This window comes from Chanos chanos, chromosome 13, assembly GCF_902362185.1.
Source record: "Chanos chanos chromosome 13, fChaCha1.1, whole genome shotgun sequence".
NCBI lineage: Eukaryota > Metazoa > Chordata > Actinopteri > Gonorynchiformes > Chanidae > Chanos > Chanos chanos.
The window spans coordinates 435,273-454,907 of NC_044507.1; the positions used below are offsets into that span (position 1 = coordinate 435,273).

The window sequence follows — 19,635 nt, forward strand, 5'->3', positions numbered from 1 at the left end:
GTGTGGTAGGGTAACAGTGTTAACAGGAGAGACAGTTTGGCCTCATACAGCAGTGTGGTAGGGTAACAGCGTTAACAGGAGAGACGGTTTGGCTTCATACAGCAGTGTGGTAGGGTAACAGCGTTAACAGGAGAGACGGTTTGGCTTCATACAGCAGTGTGGTAGGGTAACAGCGTTAACAGGAGAGACGGTTTGGCTTCATACAGCAGTGTGGTAGGGTAACAGCGTTAACAGGAGAGACGGTTTGGCCTCATGCAGCAGTGTAATAAGGTAACAGTGTTAACAGGAGAGACGGTTTGGCTTCATACAGCAGTGTGGTAGGGTAACAGCGTTAACAGGAGAGACGGTTTGGCCTCATACAGCAGTGTGGTAGGGTAATAGCGTTAACAGGAGAGACGGTTTGGCTTCATACAGCAGTGTGGTAGGGTAACAGCGTTAACAGGAGAGACGGTTTGGCCTCATGCAGCAGTGTAATAAGGTAACAGTGTTAACAGGAGAGACACTTTGGCCTCATACAGCAGTGTGGTAGGGTAACAGTGTTAACAGGAGAGACAGTTTGGCCTCATACAGCAGTGTAATAAGGTAACAATGTTAACAGGAGAGACGGTTTGGCCTCATACAGCAGTGTGGTAGGGTAACAGCGTTAACAGGAGAGACGGTTTGGCTTCATACAGCAGTGTGGTAGGGTAACAGCGTTAACAGGAGAGACGGTTTGGCCTCATACAGCAGTGTGGTAGGGTAACAGCGTTAACAGGAGAGACGGTTTGGCCTCATACAGCAGTGTGGTAGGGTAACAGCGTTAACAGGAGAGACGGTTTGGCTTCATACAGCAGTGTGGTAGGGTAACAGTGTTAACAGGAGAGACGGTTTGGCCTCATGCAGCAGTGTAATAAGGTAACAGTGTTAACAGGAGAGACGGTTTGATGGGTGATGTGATATTTGTTGTGGAGACAGTGCAGACATCATGGTCCAGTTAAAATATAACTTCAATATAAAAACAGAAAGGATTCAACAAAAGGACACTACGCTTTCCCTTGACGCTAAAGTAACGAGATTAAGTATAAGGTTCAGGGGTGTTGCTATGGATGGTGCTTGTATGCGCTTGAAGCAAAATTGTGTGTGTGTGTGTGTGTGTGTGTGTGTGAGTGAGTGCATGCGTGCGTGCATGTGTGCGTGTGTGCTGTCCTGAAAGAATTATTCACTCACTTCGGCAACAGTGAGTGCTTCTATATTATATTATTTATAAGTACACACACACACACACACACACACACACACACACATGCACGCACACACACATCCATTATGCTGACCTGGCTGAAATGGCACAGTAAGGGTTTCCTGTAATTTTTCTCCTGCTGTAGCTGGAAGCTGAGGGAGGACTCCTCCACTTTCCAAATCTAATTTCCCCGGAATCTAAGGGGAATCTGTCTCTCTCTCTCTCTGACTCACACACGCACACACATGCACAAACACACACACGCACACACATGCACAAACACACACACACACACACGCACAAACACACACGCACACACACACACACACACAAACACACATGTACAAACACACACACACACACACGCACAAACACACACATGCACACGCACACACACAACACACACACACACACACCTTTGCTAATTCAGACATCACCATAACAGTAGATCAGTACTATCACTCAGCAACTTTTATACCCATTACCCCATGAAAAACACACACACTCACACAAATACACACACACACACAAAAATACACACACAACACACACACACACAAATACACACACAACACACACACACACACACACGCACACACACACGCACACACACACGCACACACAACACACACACACACACACACACAAACACACATGCACATACACCCCTATTCTAATTCAGACATCACCATCAATAAAGTGAAAAACAGTGGATCAGTGTTAACACTCACCATCAGTTACACCCATTTCCATGTGAAACACACAACACACACACACACCCAAATACACACACAACACACACACACACATACACGCACACACAACACACACACACACACACACACACGTACGAATTGACAGATAGGTAAACACTCTGCGTAGAGAGGCTTGAATGAAGACCCAGGCGCAGAAGTAAAGTTCATCCACCTTTACTTGTATGTCTTCGGTAATCATGTGCTTTAACACTGATTTTGTGAAACTGAAATAACAAGAAAGAAAGCATTTAGTCTCGAGCTGGGACATACAGTATAAAACAATTAAGAGATCTGCTACAGACAGAATGTAAAATGCAAATAATGTAAAGAAAATGTTACAGATTAACGCTGTATAGCTTAGGCTATAATTTGAACTGCTGAATACAAGTGCGCTAACGACTGAGCTAGTGTAACAGTATGGCAAACACAGTGGTGAGCTGCTTATGTTACACAGCATCACAAAGTGTATGCAATCACTAAATGTGCACACACACACAACTTAGTAGTGTAGATAAACAATGCCACTTAGAAACGAAGCTTCTCCAAGGCTTTACACGAACAGAAAGAAAGATTATTTGGCAGTCCGTAAAATGACCTCTACACTAAATGCTGGAGACAAAATGGCAGAACAAAGTGTGATGTCACAAGTCACGTGCATGAGTTACACCAATGAGAAAGAAGCGGTCTCTTAAAGTGACCTCACTTAAGGCAGCCTTCCTCACTGCACTAAGACATGACTGGTAGGAGGTGCTAAAACCCGGAATGAAGTATAACATCACACACACACATACACAGCACACGTACACACACACACATACACATGGAGTTTGGGGGGGGGGGGCAGCTTTGACTGCCAACAGCTACTACCCTCTCTTCAAAGAGCAGGGTTAGGGTTAGCAAAACCATCAGCTGTCAAGGAATGATGGAGGGGGTGATGGAGGGGGGTTTAAAAAAGTGGATAAAATGGAGAAAACTGTGCATGGCCTGTAAGCAGAACTAATTTTGACCTTGGAATAGCCAGCTTTAGCAGGGGAAGTTAGCTATGAAAGAAAAAGTCACACTTACCATGGGAGAGGAATCATTTAAGCAGGTTGTGGTTTTGATTTTAAATAAGACTATTCTACAGGTATGTTTCTACAGGTATGTTTCTAAAGGTATGTTTCTACAGGTATGTTTGCCTTAACTGCTATACAACTTATACAAAATGAGGTTATTACTCTCTTTTCCATGGGAGAGGCAACTAAGTGCCATTGTGGAAACACAACTCTAAGTGTTTTTGTGAATACGATTAAGCAGCCCTGCCAACATGAACACGGTGTTCAAAAATCTGCTGTACCATGCTCTTAGTTAATGACGTGTTTCCTTATTTCACCACAGAACAGTTTTATTTACATTACATTTACAATTAGTAATTTAACAGATACTTTTACCCAAAGTGACTTCCAGCAAAGGCAGAAACTAACCAAATATGTAGTCATTAAGGAGCTGTCTGAGCCATATGGAGCCACCATTAAGCTCAGTATTTGACCAGATACAGACACAAGAAAACACGCACAGCAACACACAAACAACACAGAAAAAAACAGGTCAACTCAAACACGTACAGCAACACACACCATGGATACAACTCCTGATTTACTCATGAAAACACTCCAGTTCAGCTGAGGCCAGTGAACTCATGTGAAATTTATTCTCATTCTTACTTCTCTGACCACTAATTCCACTTTAACCAGAACATTTCTTAATCTTTGTATCTTTAACTCAAGTATGATACAGTCACACAGGAGGCCTGGACTCTTCTGACGGCCTCACTACAGCTGTGCCATCAGATTCCCACACATTTATTCACATTCATAACTGTACCATGTGCACACATTCACTCATATTCATAACTGTACCATGTTCACACATTTATTCACATTCATAACTGTACCATGTTAACATATTTACTCACATTCATAACTGTACCATGTTCACACATTCACTCACATTCATAACTGTACCATGTTAACATATTTACTCACATTCATAACTGTACCATGTTCACATATTTACTCACATTCATAACTGTACCATGTTCACACATTTACTCACATTCATAACTGTACCATGTTAACATATTTACTCACATTCATAACTGTACCATGTTCACACATTTACTCACATTCATAACTGTACCATGTTAACATATTTACTCACATTCATAACTGTACCATGTTCACATATTTACTCACATTCATAACTGTACCATGTTAACATATTTACTAACATTCATAACTGTACCATGTTCACACATTCACTCACATTCATAACTGTACCATGTTCACACATTTACTCACATTCATAACTGTACCATGTTAACATATTTACTCACATTCATAACTGTACCATGTTCACATATTTACTCACATTCATAACTGTACCATGTTCACATATTTACTCACATTCATAACTGTACCATGTTCACATATTTACTCACATTCATGACTGTACCATGTTAACATATATGCTAACACATTTATTCACTAGCCCAGAGAAACAGGTTGTGGCACTAACCCTAACCCTTATCCTAACCCAAGATTCCTTAGAAGAGCAAAATTCACATTTATGGACCAGCTCTCTGTGCATTAGACAATCAATCCCTCAAAAAGTGATTTAACATATTTCTATCCACTCGTGTTTTACAAAAGTGTCACAAAAGACACCAATCTCTCAAGCGTCCTTTTTACTGCTCAGTTTCCAGTGTTGAGTGAAATAGGGTATAGGATATAGGAGTAGGGTTAAATAAAAGTGAGCTGTATGGGGGATGTGTTGAACAGATTAGGCCTGTGCCTCTCCCTTTGGACCACACACAGATCTGATGACTCATGGTGTGAACGGCAGCAGGCAGATGCAGGAGAATCAGAGCAGAGGTTGGGGAGCACTCTCCAAATGTGACTGAAAATCACTGACTGAGTTTGTGTAATTATCCAACCCTTACAACCAATGTAGAGCCATTATACACAAGAGAGACACTACAGTGTGTTTGTCTTCCTGTTAGAATTTTAATGTTTCAGAGCACTTTGTCCATAAACATGTTTCAACTATTTATGATCCATCAGATATTGACTAAGAGGCACTTATCCACCCCACCCCCCGCCCCCTGCCCCCATGCACACACCTTTTCTGTAAATGCATTACTATGAACACAAGAATTTCAATACTGTAACACAGTTCTTCACAGTTACGTGCACAATGGAACTGGTTCTGTGAATAAAAAGATAAAAAAAAAAAACCAATACATTACCCACAGAATGACTCAGTCATCAAGTCTATATTTACAATTCATCATTCACCTTTTTCCCCCACAAATCTGTATTCAGAATTTAGCGCGCTTCTTCATGAGCATGTAAACATAATCTCGTGTTTTAATGTAAAAGCATTCAGTCTGCAAGCCTCAAGTCATTTCGTCTTCAAGCTGAAAACACTGCCAACACTTCAAACGCTGAGCCACAGTCAAAACCCGTTCGTAATGCTGTGGAAACAAGTTCCTATGCTGTGGAAATATGGATGTATGGATGGAGAAGGAAGAGGTAGCTTGAGGAAGAGTTTGAATGACGGGAGATGGGCAGGGAAAGGGCAAGAAGAACACTCGGTGGTGATTTGGCAACACACACACACACACACAGTACACATGGTGCGTCCCTCCCAGAGACAAGCCTATGTCTAACCGTTGTTAAAAACTGTAATGCACGCAAAGGCCTGGGCGCCCTCTGCTGGAATAACCGACTTGTTGTAAACACTGTTACCATGGAGATACCGAAACAGACAGAGGTTCTTTCTTCTGTGGCAAGACTTTCACAACAGAAGTAACTAACTTTTCATGAGCATTAGCAAATGACAAACTTTTCCAAATGAAGTGTTTATTTCAAATTACCGTTGCTTACAAACACTAGATATGGCTAATGTACGGACTTACCGACCCAGCGTGCGTGTTGGGAACTGGAACGAAGATGTTATTTTGGAAGAGGTGACGAACGAAACCGTAAAAGCAGATCAGAAAATGCAAAAATATGAATGCCCTGTATGTTACCAAATGTTCGAGAAACTAAGTGGACCGCGTGTGTATTTATGTGTTTGTGTCTCATTAGGACACCCTAAAAGACTTCCTGCACCGGAGAGAGAGAGGCGAGCTTACGGTTCAACGAAACGGCTGTCTCAAACAAGGACTACTGAAATCGGTAAACAGGAAAAAAAAGAACAAACAAATTAAACTAAATTGAAGAGGAAACGATATATAGACGCTTTATAAAACAAGTTAATCTTAGGAAAAACGGGGAAAAGGCTGAGACTGTCACATTGGTCAGTCAGAATACGTTAATGTGGATTATCAGTCACAGGATTATGTGTGGTTAAGATCGCTGTGTATTGGTTATTGTTAAAACAATACCAAAAATATGTCGTTGGTTATAGTCAAGGTATGTGTGTGTCACTGTGTGGTTGCGTTCATACATACAGCATGTGTAGTCTATTTTTAACCTCGTCTGTGTGTATGTCTCGGCAAAATTAGCAGTGATCACCAATGGATTGTGTGTGCGTGTGTGTGTGTTGTTAAGGTGAATTTGTCCGTGGCAAGAGATGGTTTTCTACATTTTGGGGACGTAGTGATGTTGGTGAACCCTAAGGGGGTGGACCCTCACACCCGAGACGCCTGTGCCCTGAGCATCATTGCAGACATTAACAGTATTCATCAGCACCCTGACCCAGACTCCGCCCCCTGTCTACAAGGGCCCTGCCAGGTGGGCGGGGCGAGAAGTCTGGATCCATGTGCTAGAAATGCATTCATTATCAGCAGGTAAACACATGCTAAAGGTGCTCACATGCACACACATGCACACGCACACACACACACATTATATATATACATATTAGGGGTGGAGCTGAAGACAAACACGGTATTCGACAAAGCACAAATAGTGGGTTTTTACGAAAAATTATATTGTACAAATATTTTTAAAATTACTTACGAGAATAAGGCGGTAATTTCATCAGAGCAGATGATCAGAAGAGTAGCCTGCCGCAATGTGGTGCTGATGTGCCAAAAGATGAAGTGGTCAGTTATTTGTGATACCTATACTGAAGTACAGCTTCACTAGATCCACCACATTCCTCATTTTAAGGCAGGCGGCAGGCTGCTCTTCTGATATTTCCCCGCTGAAATAACACCTAACCTAAAAATTACAACTTTATTCTCGTAGAATTATGACTTTTTTCTTGTAAAATTACAACTTTATTCTCGTGGCAATTTCCTCCAAGTCCGCGCGGTTCTTTCTTCGTAATAGATACAGTTTCTTGCATAATCCTCTCATAGCCCTGATATTTAAGATAATGTGGCGCTGATGTGCCAAAAGATTAAGTATTTTGTTATTTGTGAAATCTATAACTTCAAAGGATGCTCCATGTGAGAGATTAGCCTACGTTAGCTCTGGCAGTGTAGTTACCAGCTAGTTCACCTACACGCTGTGCTCACTGCTCAGTCAGCCTGTGTGTCACATGGTTACGTCCTCCAATCAGGGCGGATGGTGGCGGGTTCACAATGTTCACATAGGCATTTATTAGTTTAGAGTTATGTTTATTGGGCTGACTGTGGAGTAGGAAGTAAATGTTAGTTTTAAAATGATTTTCTTTTCAATGTTTATGGTTATACATGTTTATTGCTGGGTTTATGAAAACCATAAACCAATATGACATATAAGTGTTCATAATTATTATAACAGGTTATTAAAGAACACTTATATTAACACTTTAATATCCTTAAATATCCTTAAATTAGAAGTGTAATAAAAACAAAAACAGGACTGTTACGCCTCTTTCCACTTTTATTCCAATACAAATACAAATACAAATAATTTTGCTTCCTCAACAAATACAGATACAAATACTTTGCTCTCTGCACATCCCTAATATCTATCTATCTATCTATCTATCTATATATATATATATATATATATATATATATACATACACACACACATACACACAAGGACTAACATATGTAGTGCAGGAGCGTGAAACTGAGGGTAATTAATCTACAGCCTTATTGTGATCTTTGCTTATGGGGTAATGTGATCTGATTGATGCACTTATTGTAAGTCACTTTGGTTAAAAGCGTCTGCTAAATGCCAAACTGTAAATTGTAATTGTAATTGTACTCACCCACTGTGTGTGCTGTCTCTCACTGTAGTGTGGATGGAAGTCCAGAGGGAGAGATGGTGAAATATGAGCAATGCTTTGCCTTGAGGACCACTGCAGATTTTACTGGGCAGGTAAACACACACACACACACACACATACATACACACACAAATCTGACTAGTTACACAGGAGAGTAAAATTGTTTGCACATTATTCATGAAGTAAGATTCCGAAATGTTATGGCAGTTAAAAATAGTCTGATAGTCATAGAGGGAAAGAGGCAGAGAGAGCATATAGCTGTTGCAGTAGCATGTGTGTGTGTGTCGCGTGTGTGTGTGTGTTCCCGTGTGTGTGTGTGTGTGTGAATGAGTGTGTGTTTACGTGTGTGTGTGTTGTGTGTATGTGTGTGTGTGTGTGTGAATGAGTGTGAGTTTACATGGGTGTGTGTTTACATGTGTGTGTGTGTCGCGTGTGTGTGTGTTCACGTGTGTGTGTGTGTGTGTGTGTGTGTGAATGAGTGTGTGTTTACATGTGTGTGTGTGTGTGTGTGTGTGTGTGCGCCACTGGGTAGGAGGAGTGTGTGAGGGCACATGCATGTCTGGCTCACACAGTGTGTTTCTCAACATCTGTGTTTGTTTCTGTGACAGAGGAAGATATAGAGTGCAGTGTAGTCAGAGCTCATTGTCGTGGTTTAACTAAACCAAACCAACCAAACGAAACCAAACCAAACTAAACCATACTAAATGTATCTAAAATACACTAAACTAAACCATACTAAACTCCACTAAACCAAACTGAACCATACTAAACTCCACTAAACCAAACTAAACCAAACCAAGCCAACTTAACTAAACCACACTAAACTAAACCAAACTTATCTGAACTACACAAAACCAAACTAAACCAAACCAGACTAAACCAAACAAACTTATCTAAACTACACTAAACCAAACCAAACCACACCAAGCCAAACTAAACTAAACCACACTAAACTAAACCAAACTTATCTAAACTACACTAAACCAAACCAAACTAAACCAAACCAGACTAAACCAAACCAGACTAAACCAAACAAACTTATCTAAACTAACCAAACTAAACCAAACCAAACCATACCAAACTAAACCAAACTAAACTAAACTAAACTAAACTAAACTAAACTAAACTAAACCCAATCTAAACAAAACTACACTAAACCAAACCAAACCAAACTAAACCACACTAAACTAAGAAGCAGAGAGGTAGATTTGTGCTAAAATGTTGTGTAGGTGTGGCCTGGCTTGACCATGTCATCCTTTGATACCCACAGCTGTTCCTGGCCTCTGACATCACCACCTTCCAGAAATGCGCACTGAAGTCCCGCCTACAGGAAGTGAGCTTGGTGAAACAGCTGGACTTCCTGTGCTGGTGGAGAGCCGTTTGCCGTGATCCTCATGAACGATTAGAACAGCAGGGATTCCCTGTGCAGGTACACACACACACACACACTACACACACACACTACACACACATACACACTACACACACACTACACACTACACACACACTACACACACACACACACACACACACACAGTCACACACACACACACTACACACACACAGTCACACACACAGTCACACACACACAGAGTCACACACACAAACACACAGAGTCACACACACACACACACACACACGCACAGAGTCACACACGCACACACACACACGCACACACACAGAGTCACACACACAAACACACAGAGTCACACACACACGCACACAGTCACACACACACACGCACACGCACACACACACACAGAGTCACACACACAAACACACAGAGTCACACACACACACACACGCACACAGTCACACACACACACACACACACACACACACACACACACACACACACACACACAGTCACACACACACACACACAGTCACATGCACACACATACACACGAGCACACACTTTCTCTGACTGTGTGTGTAAGTCTACGTGTTTGTGATCTTTCTCCAGGTAAATAGTAAAGTGTTGATCTCTCACTGTAAGACCAACCAGTGTCTAGCTGCTCTGCACAATCACACAATCTGGTAAGAATTAAACTGCACGCACACACACACACACATACACACTTACACACACACTACTGCAACAACCATATGCTCTCTCTTTCTCTTTGCCTCTGCCATTTTTTTTGATGATGCTGATGATGATGATGATGATGCTGGTGGTAAAACAGAGATGAGTAGTATTGAAAGGGTAGTATTTAAAGGGAAGTAGTATCAAGTTTCATCGCTCCAGTAAGAGCAAACAGTTCAACAACTTTCTAAAGATAAGCCATAATTTACAGCAGTTAAAGGTGAGACATAAGTGGAATGTTCAAAGTGCTTTACTTATTGAATTTATTTTGTGGAACATAATACCATAAGCTCTGAAACCTTACACACATTGTATTAAAACACAAAGACTGTGGTGCTGTGTGAGAACTGATGAGGAGACTGAGAGCAGAGAAGTAGGTGAGACAGGGTCAGTGACTGAGAACAGGGAAGTGGGTGAGACAGAGTCAGAGACTGAGAGCAGAGAAGTAGGTGAGACAGGGTCAGAGACTGAGAACAGGGAAGTGGGTGAGACAGGGAGAGAGACTGAGAACAGGGAAGAGGGTAAGACAGGGAGAGAGACTGAGAACAGGGAAGTGGGTGAGACAGGGAGAGAGACTGAGAACAGGGAAGTGGGTGAGACAGGGAGAGAGACTGAGAACAGGGAAATGAGTGAGACAGGGTCAGAGACTGAGAACAGGGAAGTGGGTGAGACAGGGTGAGAGACTGAGAACAGGGAAGTGGGTGAGACAGGGTTAAAGACTGAAAGCAGGGAAAAGGGTGAGACAGGGTGAGAGACTGGGAACAGGGAAGTGGGTGAGACAGGGTGAGAGACTGAAAACAGGGAAGAGGGTGAGACAGGGAGAGAGACTGAGAAGAGGGAAGTGGGTGAGACAGGGAGAGAGACTGAGAAGAGGGAAGTGGGTGAGACAGGGAGAGAGACTGAGAACAGGGAAGTGGGTGAGACAGGGTCAGTGCAGACTCCATTCCACAGCTGTTCCCAGGACATGGGACTTTCACCAGGGGAAAACATGGAAGTGTATGAGGAAGACAGTACCCACTAAATCAATGAATATTATTGGTGGGTAATAAGATGCAATCAAGGCTGAACCCCAGTCAACAACCTGTTAGATAGCATTAGTGTCTCCGGCCTGTGTGTACAACAGCCCTCTCTGCAGAATCGCTTTAGTCTCCTGTGTTTCCTGTAATGTACAGGTGTTTATGTTTCCTGTAATGTACAGAGCTGTGCATGGATGTCAGGCTTGGACTGGAGCATTAACTTCTTTATTGGGATCAAGGTCTTTTTTTTTTTTTACGGTGTTTTATGGTGGTGTTTTTTTGTGGTTGTGATTTGTTTTATAGTTGTGTTTCATGGTTGGGTTGTGTTTTATGGTTGTGTTGTGTTTTATGGTGTTTTTTGTGGTTGTGATTTGTTTTACGGTTGTTGAAACTAGTACTGGATAAAGGACTGTATGGGAGTGCTCGGGTATTGTGGTGTCGCCCTGGTGTGTCGGTAAGAACACCTCTGGAGTCAGAATGCCAGTCAACGGGTTTAATTCGAGGATTCAGGCAGCACAGTAATGCACGGGGTTTAACTGTCGAGAACGCTGTACATGCAATATTGTGGTCTAAAGAAAAGGAAAGGAAATAAATTATACATGGACTTATAATAATAACATGAATGTTTGTTACATACAAATATAACCGGACAATATACTGCAGAAAAACACTACGTAACAGTACAATTTGTCGTCATGATATGACCGTACTGCCGATTGCAGGTCAATCGCGTCTGTTTGTGGCAAATAAGCTGCGCTATCGTTGTAATACTCGGAACAAACAACTGTGTATTTCTAATCGGATTCTCTTGTTAACGTCACACAGAATAAAGGAGGTAGACAATAACCAAACTGATTTAACACTGCAACATACATCATTAGACAAAGTATACTCGAAATGGCATCTCCATATGGCTAAACACAGACAAACTAGCGGCTAACATCAACGAGGTTATTTAATCATATGGAATATTTGTCTAGTAAATGGAACAATTTACAAATCGTCAACGACACACAATTTGCACTCGAGGGGGGGTAGGGAGGGAGTCGAACGGCAAATACGCGAAGCTGGATAGAACAGGTGAACCAGCCGCTAAACTTGTAATGAGTGGACACTCAGCTATTTACAAAACACGCACATGACACAGTCCTAAGCGCATGCGCGCATGACGAACTGCCACAGCTTTCGGTCTTTCTAACAACGGTTGTGTGTTATGGTTGGGTTGTGTTTTATGGTTGGGTTGTGTTTTATGGTTGTGTTTTGGGGCTTTGGCCCCCTCACATGATATTCACTCCTGGTTTTGTCTTCCTGTGTCAGAAGTCAGAAATCTCCGTCTTTGTGCACTGTGTGTCTGTATCTCTGTGTATTTGAGCAAGTTGTGAACGTGGTTGGTTTGAGTAAGTCATGCATATTTCTCTTTTCTATTTCGAGACATGCATTGATTCATATGAATTATAATTCTGTGTTTTTTGTAATGTTTAGGTCCGTATTTGGTAGAGACTATGAAATCACTGCGCACACATTCCTGGACTCCCACAAGGCCGAGCAGGATGTTAACCACTGGCTGTTTGTGACCTCTGACCCCAGCAACCAGGAACAGAGCCTTTTCACCCGACAACAGGAGACACTCACATCAGACGGGAAACAAGACAGTCAAGAAGATTGACAGGCAAATGTGATTGTGTTGCATTAACAGAGAGAGAGAGAGAGAGAGAGAAGCACCTTTTTCTTAGTCACTGAACACTCATGATTTCACACAATTACAAACTGCATTATGACTGAAATCTAAATAAATGTCCATAGTGACCATAACTATACTGTCAGTGTCTAAAAAACATTAGAATCACTTTAATAGCAAAATATCAGCATATTAACACAATGATTGTTATTTTAACAGAGACCTGAGTGGTCTCACACTGCCTGGAACTGACCTGACTCATCTTACTCAAAAACACTCCTGAATAATGAAAAGTTCCTGCCAACCAAGTCTCTTCAGTCATGTTCTGCAGAGCTAACTAGGGAACAGAGAGCCACACTAACACACTCCATCTCTGAGCCCTGTCACAGAGAGCCACACTAACACACTCCATCTCTGAACCCTGTCACAGAGAGCCACACTAACACACTCCATCTCTGAGCCCTGTCACAGAGAGTCACACTAACACACTTGTCACGACTCGGCTCAAAAGAGGTGACAAAAAGGAGGGCAGACCACGCCCAGATCACATTAAGGCCAAAGCAAATTCATTATAAAAGACAAAAAACCCATAATTTAACAATTAGACTGGTAGTCAGCAGTATCAGTAGTGTAGGCAGGGTATGGATGTGTGGTAGAGAAGTGTGGGGGTGTTGTAATGCAGCAACCAAAATCCTCAGGAAACAAATGCTGGTGGCCTGAGGAAGAGAGAAACAGAAAAGGGTTGGGGGGGCGTCAGTTCCCTTTAGGCTTTTATACACTTTGGGATCAGAACTCCCTGGTGCCCAGCATCAACCAGGACAGCCCTCCCACTCTGACACCCAATCTGCAAACCCAACACAAATACAGAGCGGAGGCCGTCACACCCTCCTCCTAAAAAAAAAAAAAAAGGATTCCACCAGGAACCTTAACAGAACAACCACTCAAATTTTAAACAGTCAACCCAAAATGTTTTCAACCTAAATTCAACACCATAGAATTAAAAAAACCAACTAACTTACCTTGCTTTACCCTGAAACATGAACATTATAGTTACCAAGATTTCCCCTTTGTGACACAAGATAACAGCATCGGGCACATTTCATTTTAATTTACCTTAATCTAAGGTCATTCAATCAAATAAAATAACAGATATAACTCCAGAACCCCCCCGCAACAATTTTACTCCGGCGCAAACCACCCAGCCATGAACCACCTGTACCTTGTACCTGCACTTTCTCCACTGGACGTGCTAACCTCCCAACTCAGAAACCTCCGTACCTCAGGAAGCAAATTAAGAGACTGGAAGATTGAACATCCAACAGGAGATAAGAAAAAACCAAAACAGGTCAGAGAAGGGCAATACACGGTCGCTATGATAAAGACACGTGAGGCAGAGCATCCGCAATGATATTATCGGCGCCCTTAATATGACGGATATCTAAACAGTAAGGCTGAAGAAATAAAGCCCAACGCATCAGTCGTTGGTTTGGATTCTGTAATGAGCGAAGAAAAGTTAACACTAGAAGCGCCGAGTGCCGGTCATTTGACCGCTGTGACTACCTACTAGGAGCGCCGTGCTAGTTTTACCTACTTAAAGCGCGGCCAGGCGGTCAAATGACCGCCTAGTCATTAGACAAGGACACTGTTACTGACACATAATGATCGCTAGATGGCGCTTCTTGCACGAAGCAAATAGTTTGCTTACAAGATCAACTCGCGTTCGGCCAATGTATCATTCATTTCGGTGTTAGCAGTCGATTATTATTTCATTAGAACGTTTGTTGTCCAGCCCTTCCATCATTCAACATAATGTTTTGATTATTTATTTGTGGCAACCGTGTTTTCAAAGGCATAAATTCCAGAGGAAGTCTTGATCAAATTCGACTGAGAAAACCATCTAAACAAGACTAGTTCAGGCAACTTTTTCATAGTATTTGTGTTTTAACATTTAATCTTCTACCTTGGAGAATTAGTTTATTATACGGGATGTCACACACGTTGCGAGTTAGACTGCGGTTGGTCTGTAAATGCGTAGCCCGACTGTATCAACATTCAGTTGTTGACTGACAATGATCACCTCGTTGCCCCAAGTGATTAATTTATTGTAAGGGCACGGTGCAGGTAGTGCAAAAATCAGAGACAATTGTGATTGTAAATTAACTGTTACAGGGAGCAATTACAGATTTGAACATTCTAATTGTCGGGCGACATGTCGGGTGACGGAGTAAACTATAAACTGGACTCTATACTTACTCAATAGAACAACCTATCGGAATGACAAGACAGGCAATAATTGGTTGAGAATTACAATGCGTGTAAATCAAAACTTGTGGAAGTTTAGAGTGTGAGACTGCTTTGGGTGGCGCTGGAGGAATAGACTAAAACGTTTCAGTTCCGAACTCGTCTGTCTCCGTGAAATTATCGCTTATACCACATTATAAGCCCAGCCGAGCATATCAAGCTTTACACTTGCATTTTAATAAATTAATTATCTACCACAACTAACAGATCATTCCATGCCATGATAGAAGCAAACACTACGACTTTTCAAGGCACTCAGTGGGCTATGAGAAGCCTAACACCTAGCCTGCCAAGTAACCTACGAGTAACACCTCCCAACCCCCTCCCAATAAAGTGCCATAGTCTGCTGTTAGTTTCCCGCACTAGAATGATTTGGCCAAAAGTACTTCATACCACGAGTAGCCTACCACCATCTATCATGAGTCTCAGCTAAATCTAATTCCACACATGTAATAGAAAATGTAGGCACCGCTTGGAAATGAATAAATATGCATGGATGTTGTTTTTACAAAATATGTATGTCGCAATGGATTTACGTAAACAAAGCTGTGTCAGGTGTGTAGGCTTTTAGAGTAAATAGCGTAGCATAAGATGGCCGAATTTTTACCATTTATTGAAACTAAATTACAGCACGAAAAAAGCCCTTCTTTTTGGTAAATCGACAGCTGTGTAGTTTATTTACAGTAAATACTTAAGAAAGAATTAAATATACATTACGCACGATAGATACACGAGATAGTGTATACAGTGAAATGCGCTAAGTAAATAAACAGATAAAGTACTTTTCGAGCTATTTAGTATCCTGTGTGTCGGGATGCTGTAACCACTATTACACAGCCTGTCCAAATAGGGAATGTTGTACCTCGATGTTTTGTGTTCTCAATTCAAGTGGAGAGATATTCGACCGACAGCCTAGAACAATAGCCTAGGTGTGATCCCAACCCCCTCCCAACGACCGCGTCATGAATCACTTGGTCAACCAACTCAGAAGTTCCCTTCAACGTAGACCAAAAGATTGTTTGCTAGTTCCAACGAGGTGAAGAAATTTTCGCCGAGCGCCGGTCATTTGACCGCAGTGACCCAAAAAAAAATTAAATCTTTGCACTCGGTCAAATTTCAGGACCGTCCTTCCATGACTTTTCCTAGATTTGCGCATTTTATCACCCAGTATCCTTAAATTTTCAAAATCACCCCGGTACAAGCTAATTTACAGCTATTTTGCTTCTAATTCTGTGAACCTGCTATCAGCCTCGCGTTCGGCCATGTTGTTTCCTGCCTTTCAAGGCTGCGATTCCCTTTTCTCGCAGCAGATGGCGCAAGGGTTCGCTCGTAGTTGTTTTCTGTCTTTTTATATATATATATATATCAGGGTTTTATATATATTAATATATATATCGAGAGTTATAAGAGTCATACATTAATATTACATAAAGTGCAAAAATGACGACAATTTAATAACTATGAAGCGCATTTTTGTTTCATGTAGGCCTACATGGGCGTACTTGAACCATGGGTAATTAGCCATCATATGACTGATAGTTCGTGTGTAAACTATAGTAAGCTTTATTCTCATGTCATGACATTACATTATTTTAGAGCTGCAAAAATAATTTACAGTATTGAAATGCAAATGATTTGTAAAGCGGATAAACGTATAATAAACGCATTTTTGTTTCACGTAGAGGGGCGTAACTAATTATTATATGACCTAGATAGTGAGCAGGAATTTTGCGAATGCTAATTCATTCAATATAATAACACCCTACGCAAGAGACGGCACAGTATGGGTTGAACAAACTGCTGGCGCGAGAGTGCAATATCATGAGAGAAACCCCAGGGCCCACATGTTATGCCAAGGACAATATTACAAGTCCAGTGGGCAGTTTAGTGTGTTTGACTGACACGGAAATGTGGTGAAAGATTCAGAAATACTCTGAAGCAGAAACTGATCGAAATGATGATCGAAAATAAGTTCAAACTGCAGGTCTCCTTTATTTGGGAGGTATTACGGGCGGTAAAATCATAAACCCGGACGACTACTGGTCTGCTAACGTGGGAAATCCCATTTTCAGAGACGGATGTCTCGACAGAGATTCCACGATATCATGCGCTATCTGCGCTTTGATGACAAGAATGCAAGGGCTGCCCATCTTGTGACAGATAAATTAGATTTTCGATAAAGTATTGCTTCTTACACACCTAGTGAGAACATAACTGTAGATGAACAACTGTTCTCTATCAAGTTGTTACTGTGTCGTTTCACACAGAACATGGCCATTAAACTAATTTGCTATTAAATTCTGGGTGGCCGATGACGTTGAAACAAAATACATGTTGAACGCAATTCTCTGTCTAGGGAAAGATGACAGTAGGCCGAAAGTAGGCCGAAAATTTCTTCACCTCGTTGGAACTAGCAAACAATCTTTTGGTCTACGTTGAAGGGAACTTCTGAGTTGGTTGACCAAGTGATTCATGACGCGGTCGTTGGGAGGGGGTTGGGATCACACCTAGGCTATTGTTCTAGGCTGTCGGTCGAATATCTCTCCACTTGAATTGAGAACACAAAACATCGAGGTACAACATTCCCTATTTGGACAGGCTGTGTAATAGTGGTTACAGCATCCCGACACACAGGATACTAAATAGCTCGAAAAGTACTTTATCTGTTTATTTACTTAGCGCATTTCACTGTATACACTATCTCGTGTATCTATCGTGCGTAATGTATATTTAATTCTTTCTTAAGTATTTACTGTAAATAAACTACACAGCTGTCGATTTACCAAAAAGAAGGGCTTTTTTCGTGCTGTAATTTAGTTTCAATAAATGGTAAAAATTCGGCCATATTATGCTACGCTATTTACTCTAAAAGCCTACACACCTGACACAGCTTTGTTTACGTAAATCCATTGCGACATACATATTTTGTAAAAACAACATCCATGCATATTTATTCATTTCCAAGCGGTGCCTACATTTTCTATTACATGTGTGGAATTAGATTTAGCTGAGACTCATGATAGATGGTGGTAGGCTACTCGTGGTATGAAGTACTTTTGGCCAAATCATTCTAGTGCGGGAAACTAACAACAGACTATGGCACTTTATTGGGAGGGGGTTGGGAGGTGTTACTCGTAGGTTACTTGGCAGGCTAGGTGTTAGGCTTCTCATAGCCCACTGAATGCCTTGAAAAGTCATAGTGTTTGCTTCTATCATGGCATAGAATGATCTGTTAGTTGTGGTAGATAATTAATTTATTAAAATGCAAGTGTAAAGCTTGATATGCTCGGCTGGGCTTATTATGTGGTATAAGCGATAATTTCACGGAGACAGACGAGTTCGGAACTGAAACGCTTTAGTCTACTCCTCCAGCGCCACCCAAAGCAGTCTCACACTCTAAACTTCCACAAGTTTTGATTTACACGCATTGTAATTCTCAACCAATTACTGCCTGTCTTGTCATTCCGATAGGTTGTTCTATTGAGTAAGTATAGAGTCCAGTTTATAGTTTACTCCGTCACCCGACATGTCGCCCAACAATTAGAATGTTCAAATCTGTAATTGCTCCCTACAGCAGTTAATTTACAATCACAATTGTCTCTGATTTTTGCACTACCTGCACCGTGCCCTTACAATAAATTAATCACTTGGGGCAACGAGGTGATCATTGTCAGTCAACAACTGAATGTTGATACAGTCGGGCTACGCATTTACAGACCAACCGCAGTCTAACTCGCAACGTGTGTGACATCCCGTATAATAAACTAATTCTCCAAGGTAGAAGATTAAATGTTAAAACACAAATACTATGAAAAAGTTGCCTGAACTAGTCTTGTTTAGATGGTTTTCTCAGTCGAATTTGATCAAGACTTCCTCTGGAATTTATGCCTTTGAAAACACGGTTGCCACAAATAAATAATCAAAACATTATGTTGAATGATGGAAGGGCTGGACAACAAACGTTCTAATGAAATAATAATCGACTGCTAACACCGAAATGAATGATACATTGGCCGAACGCGAGTTGATCTTGTAAGCAAACTATTTGCTTCGTGCAAGAAGCGCCATCTAGCGATCATTTTGTGTCAGTAACAGTGTCCTTGTCTAATGACTCGGCGGTCATTTGACCGCCTAGCCGCGCTTTAAGTAGGTAAAACTAGCACGGCGCTCCTAGTAGGTAGTCACAGCGGTCAAATGACCGGCACTCGGTGCTTCTAGGTATAAGTAGGTCAAACCGGTGCAGCGCTTCTAGTGTTAAAGGATTATGATCGGTATAAACAATCAAGGGAGTAACACCAAAACCCAAATAAACGTCAAAATGCTGAAGCGCCCAAATAAGAGCCAGTGCCTCTTTTTCAATGACA

General features: G+C 41.6%; 1 protein-coding gene across 1 annotated transcript; it reads left to right on the forward strand.

The window, feature by feature from the left end:
- The first annotated feature begins 5,911 nt into the window (after positions 1–5,911).
- Positions 5,912–12,958, forward strand: cfap161 (cilia and flagella associated protein 161). Its single transcript, XM_030790431.1, has 7 exons — positions 5,912–5,983; positions 6,105–6,194; positions 6,570–6,808; positions 8,198–8,279; positions 9,458–9,616; positions 10,154–10,227; positions 12,775–12,958. The coding sequence occupies exons 1-7, from the start codon at positions 5,912–5,914 to the stop codon at positions 12,956–12,958; spliced, it is 900 nt and encodes a 299-aa protein (XP_030646291.1).
- Positions 12,959–19,635: the final 6,677 nt, after the last annotated feature.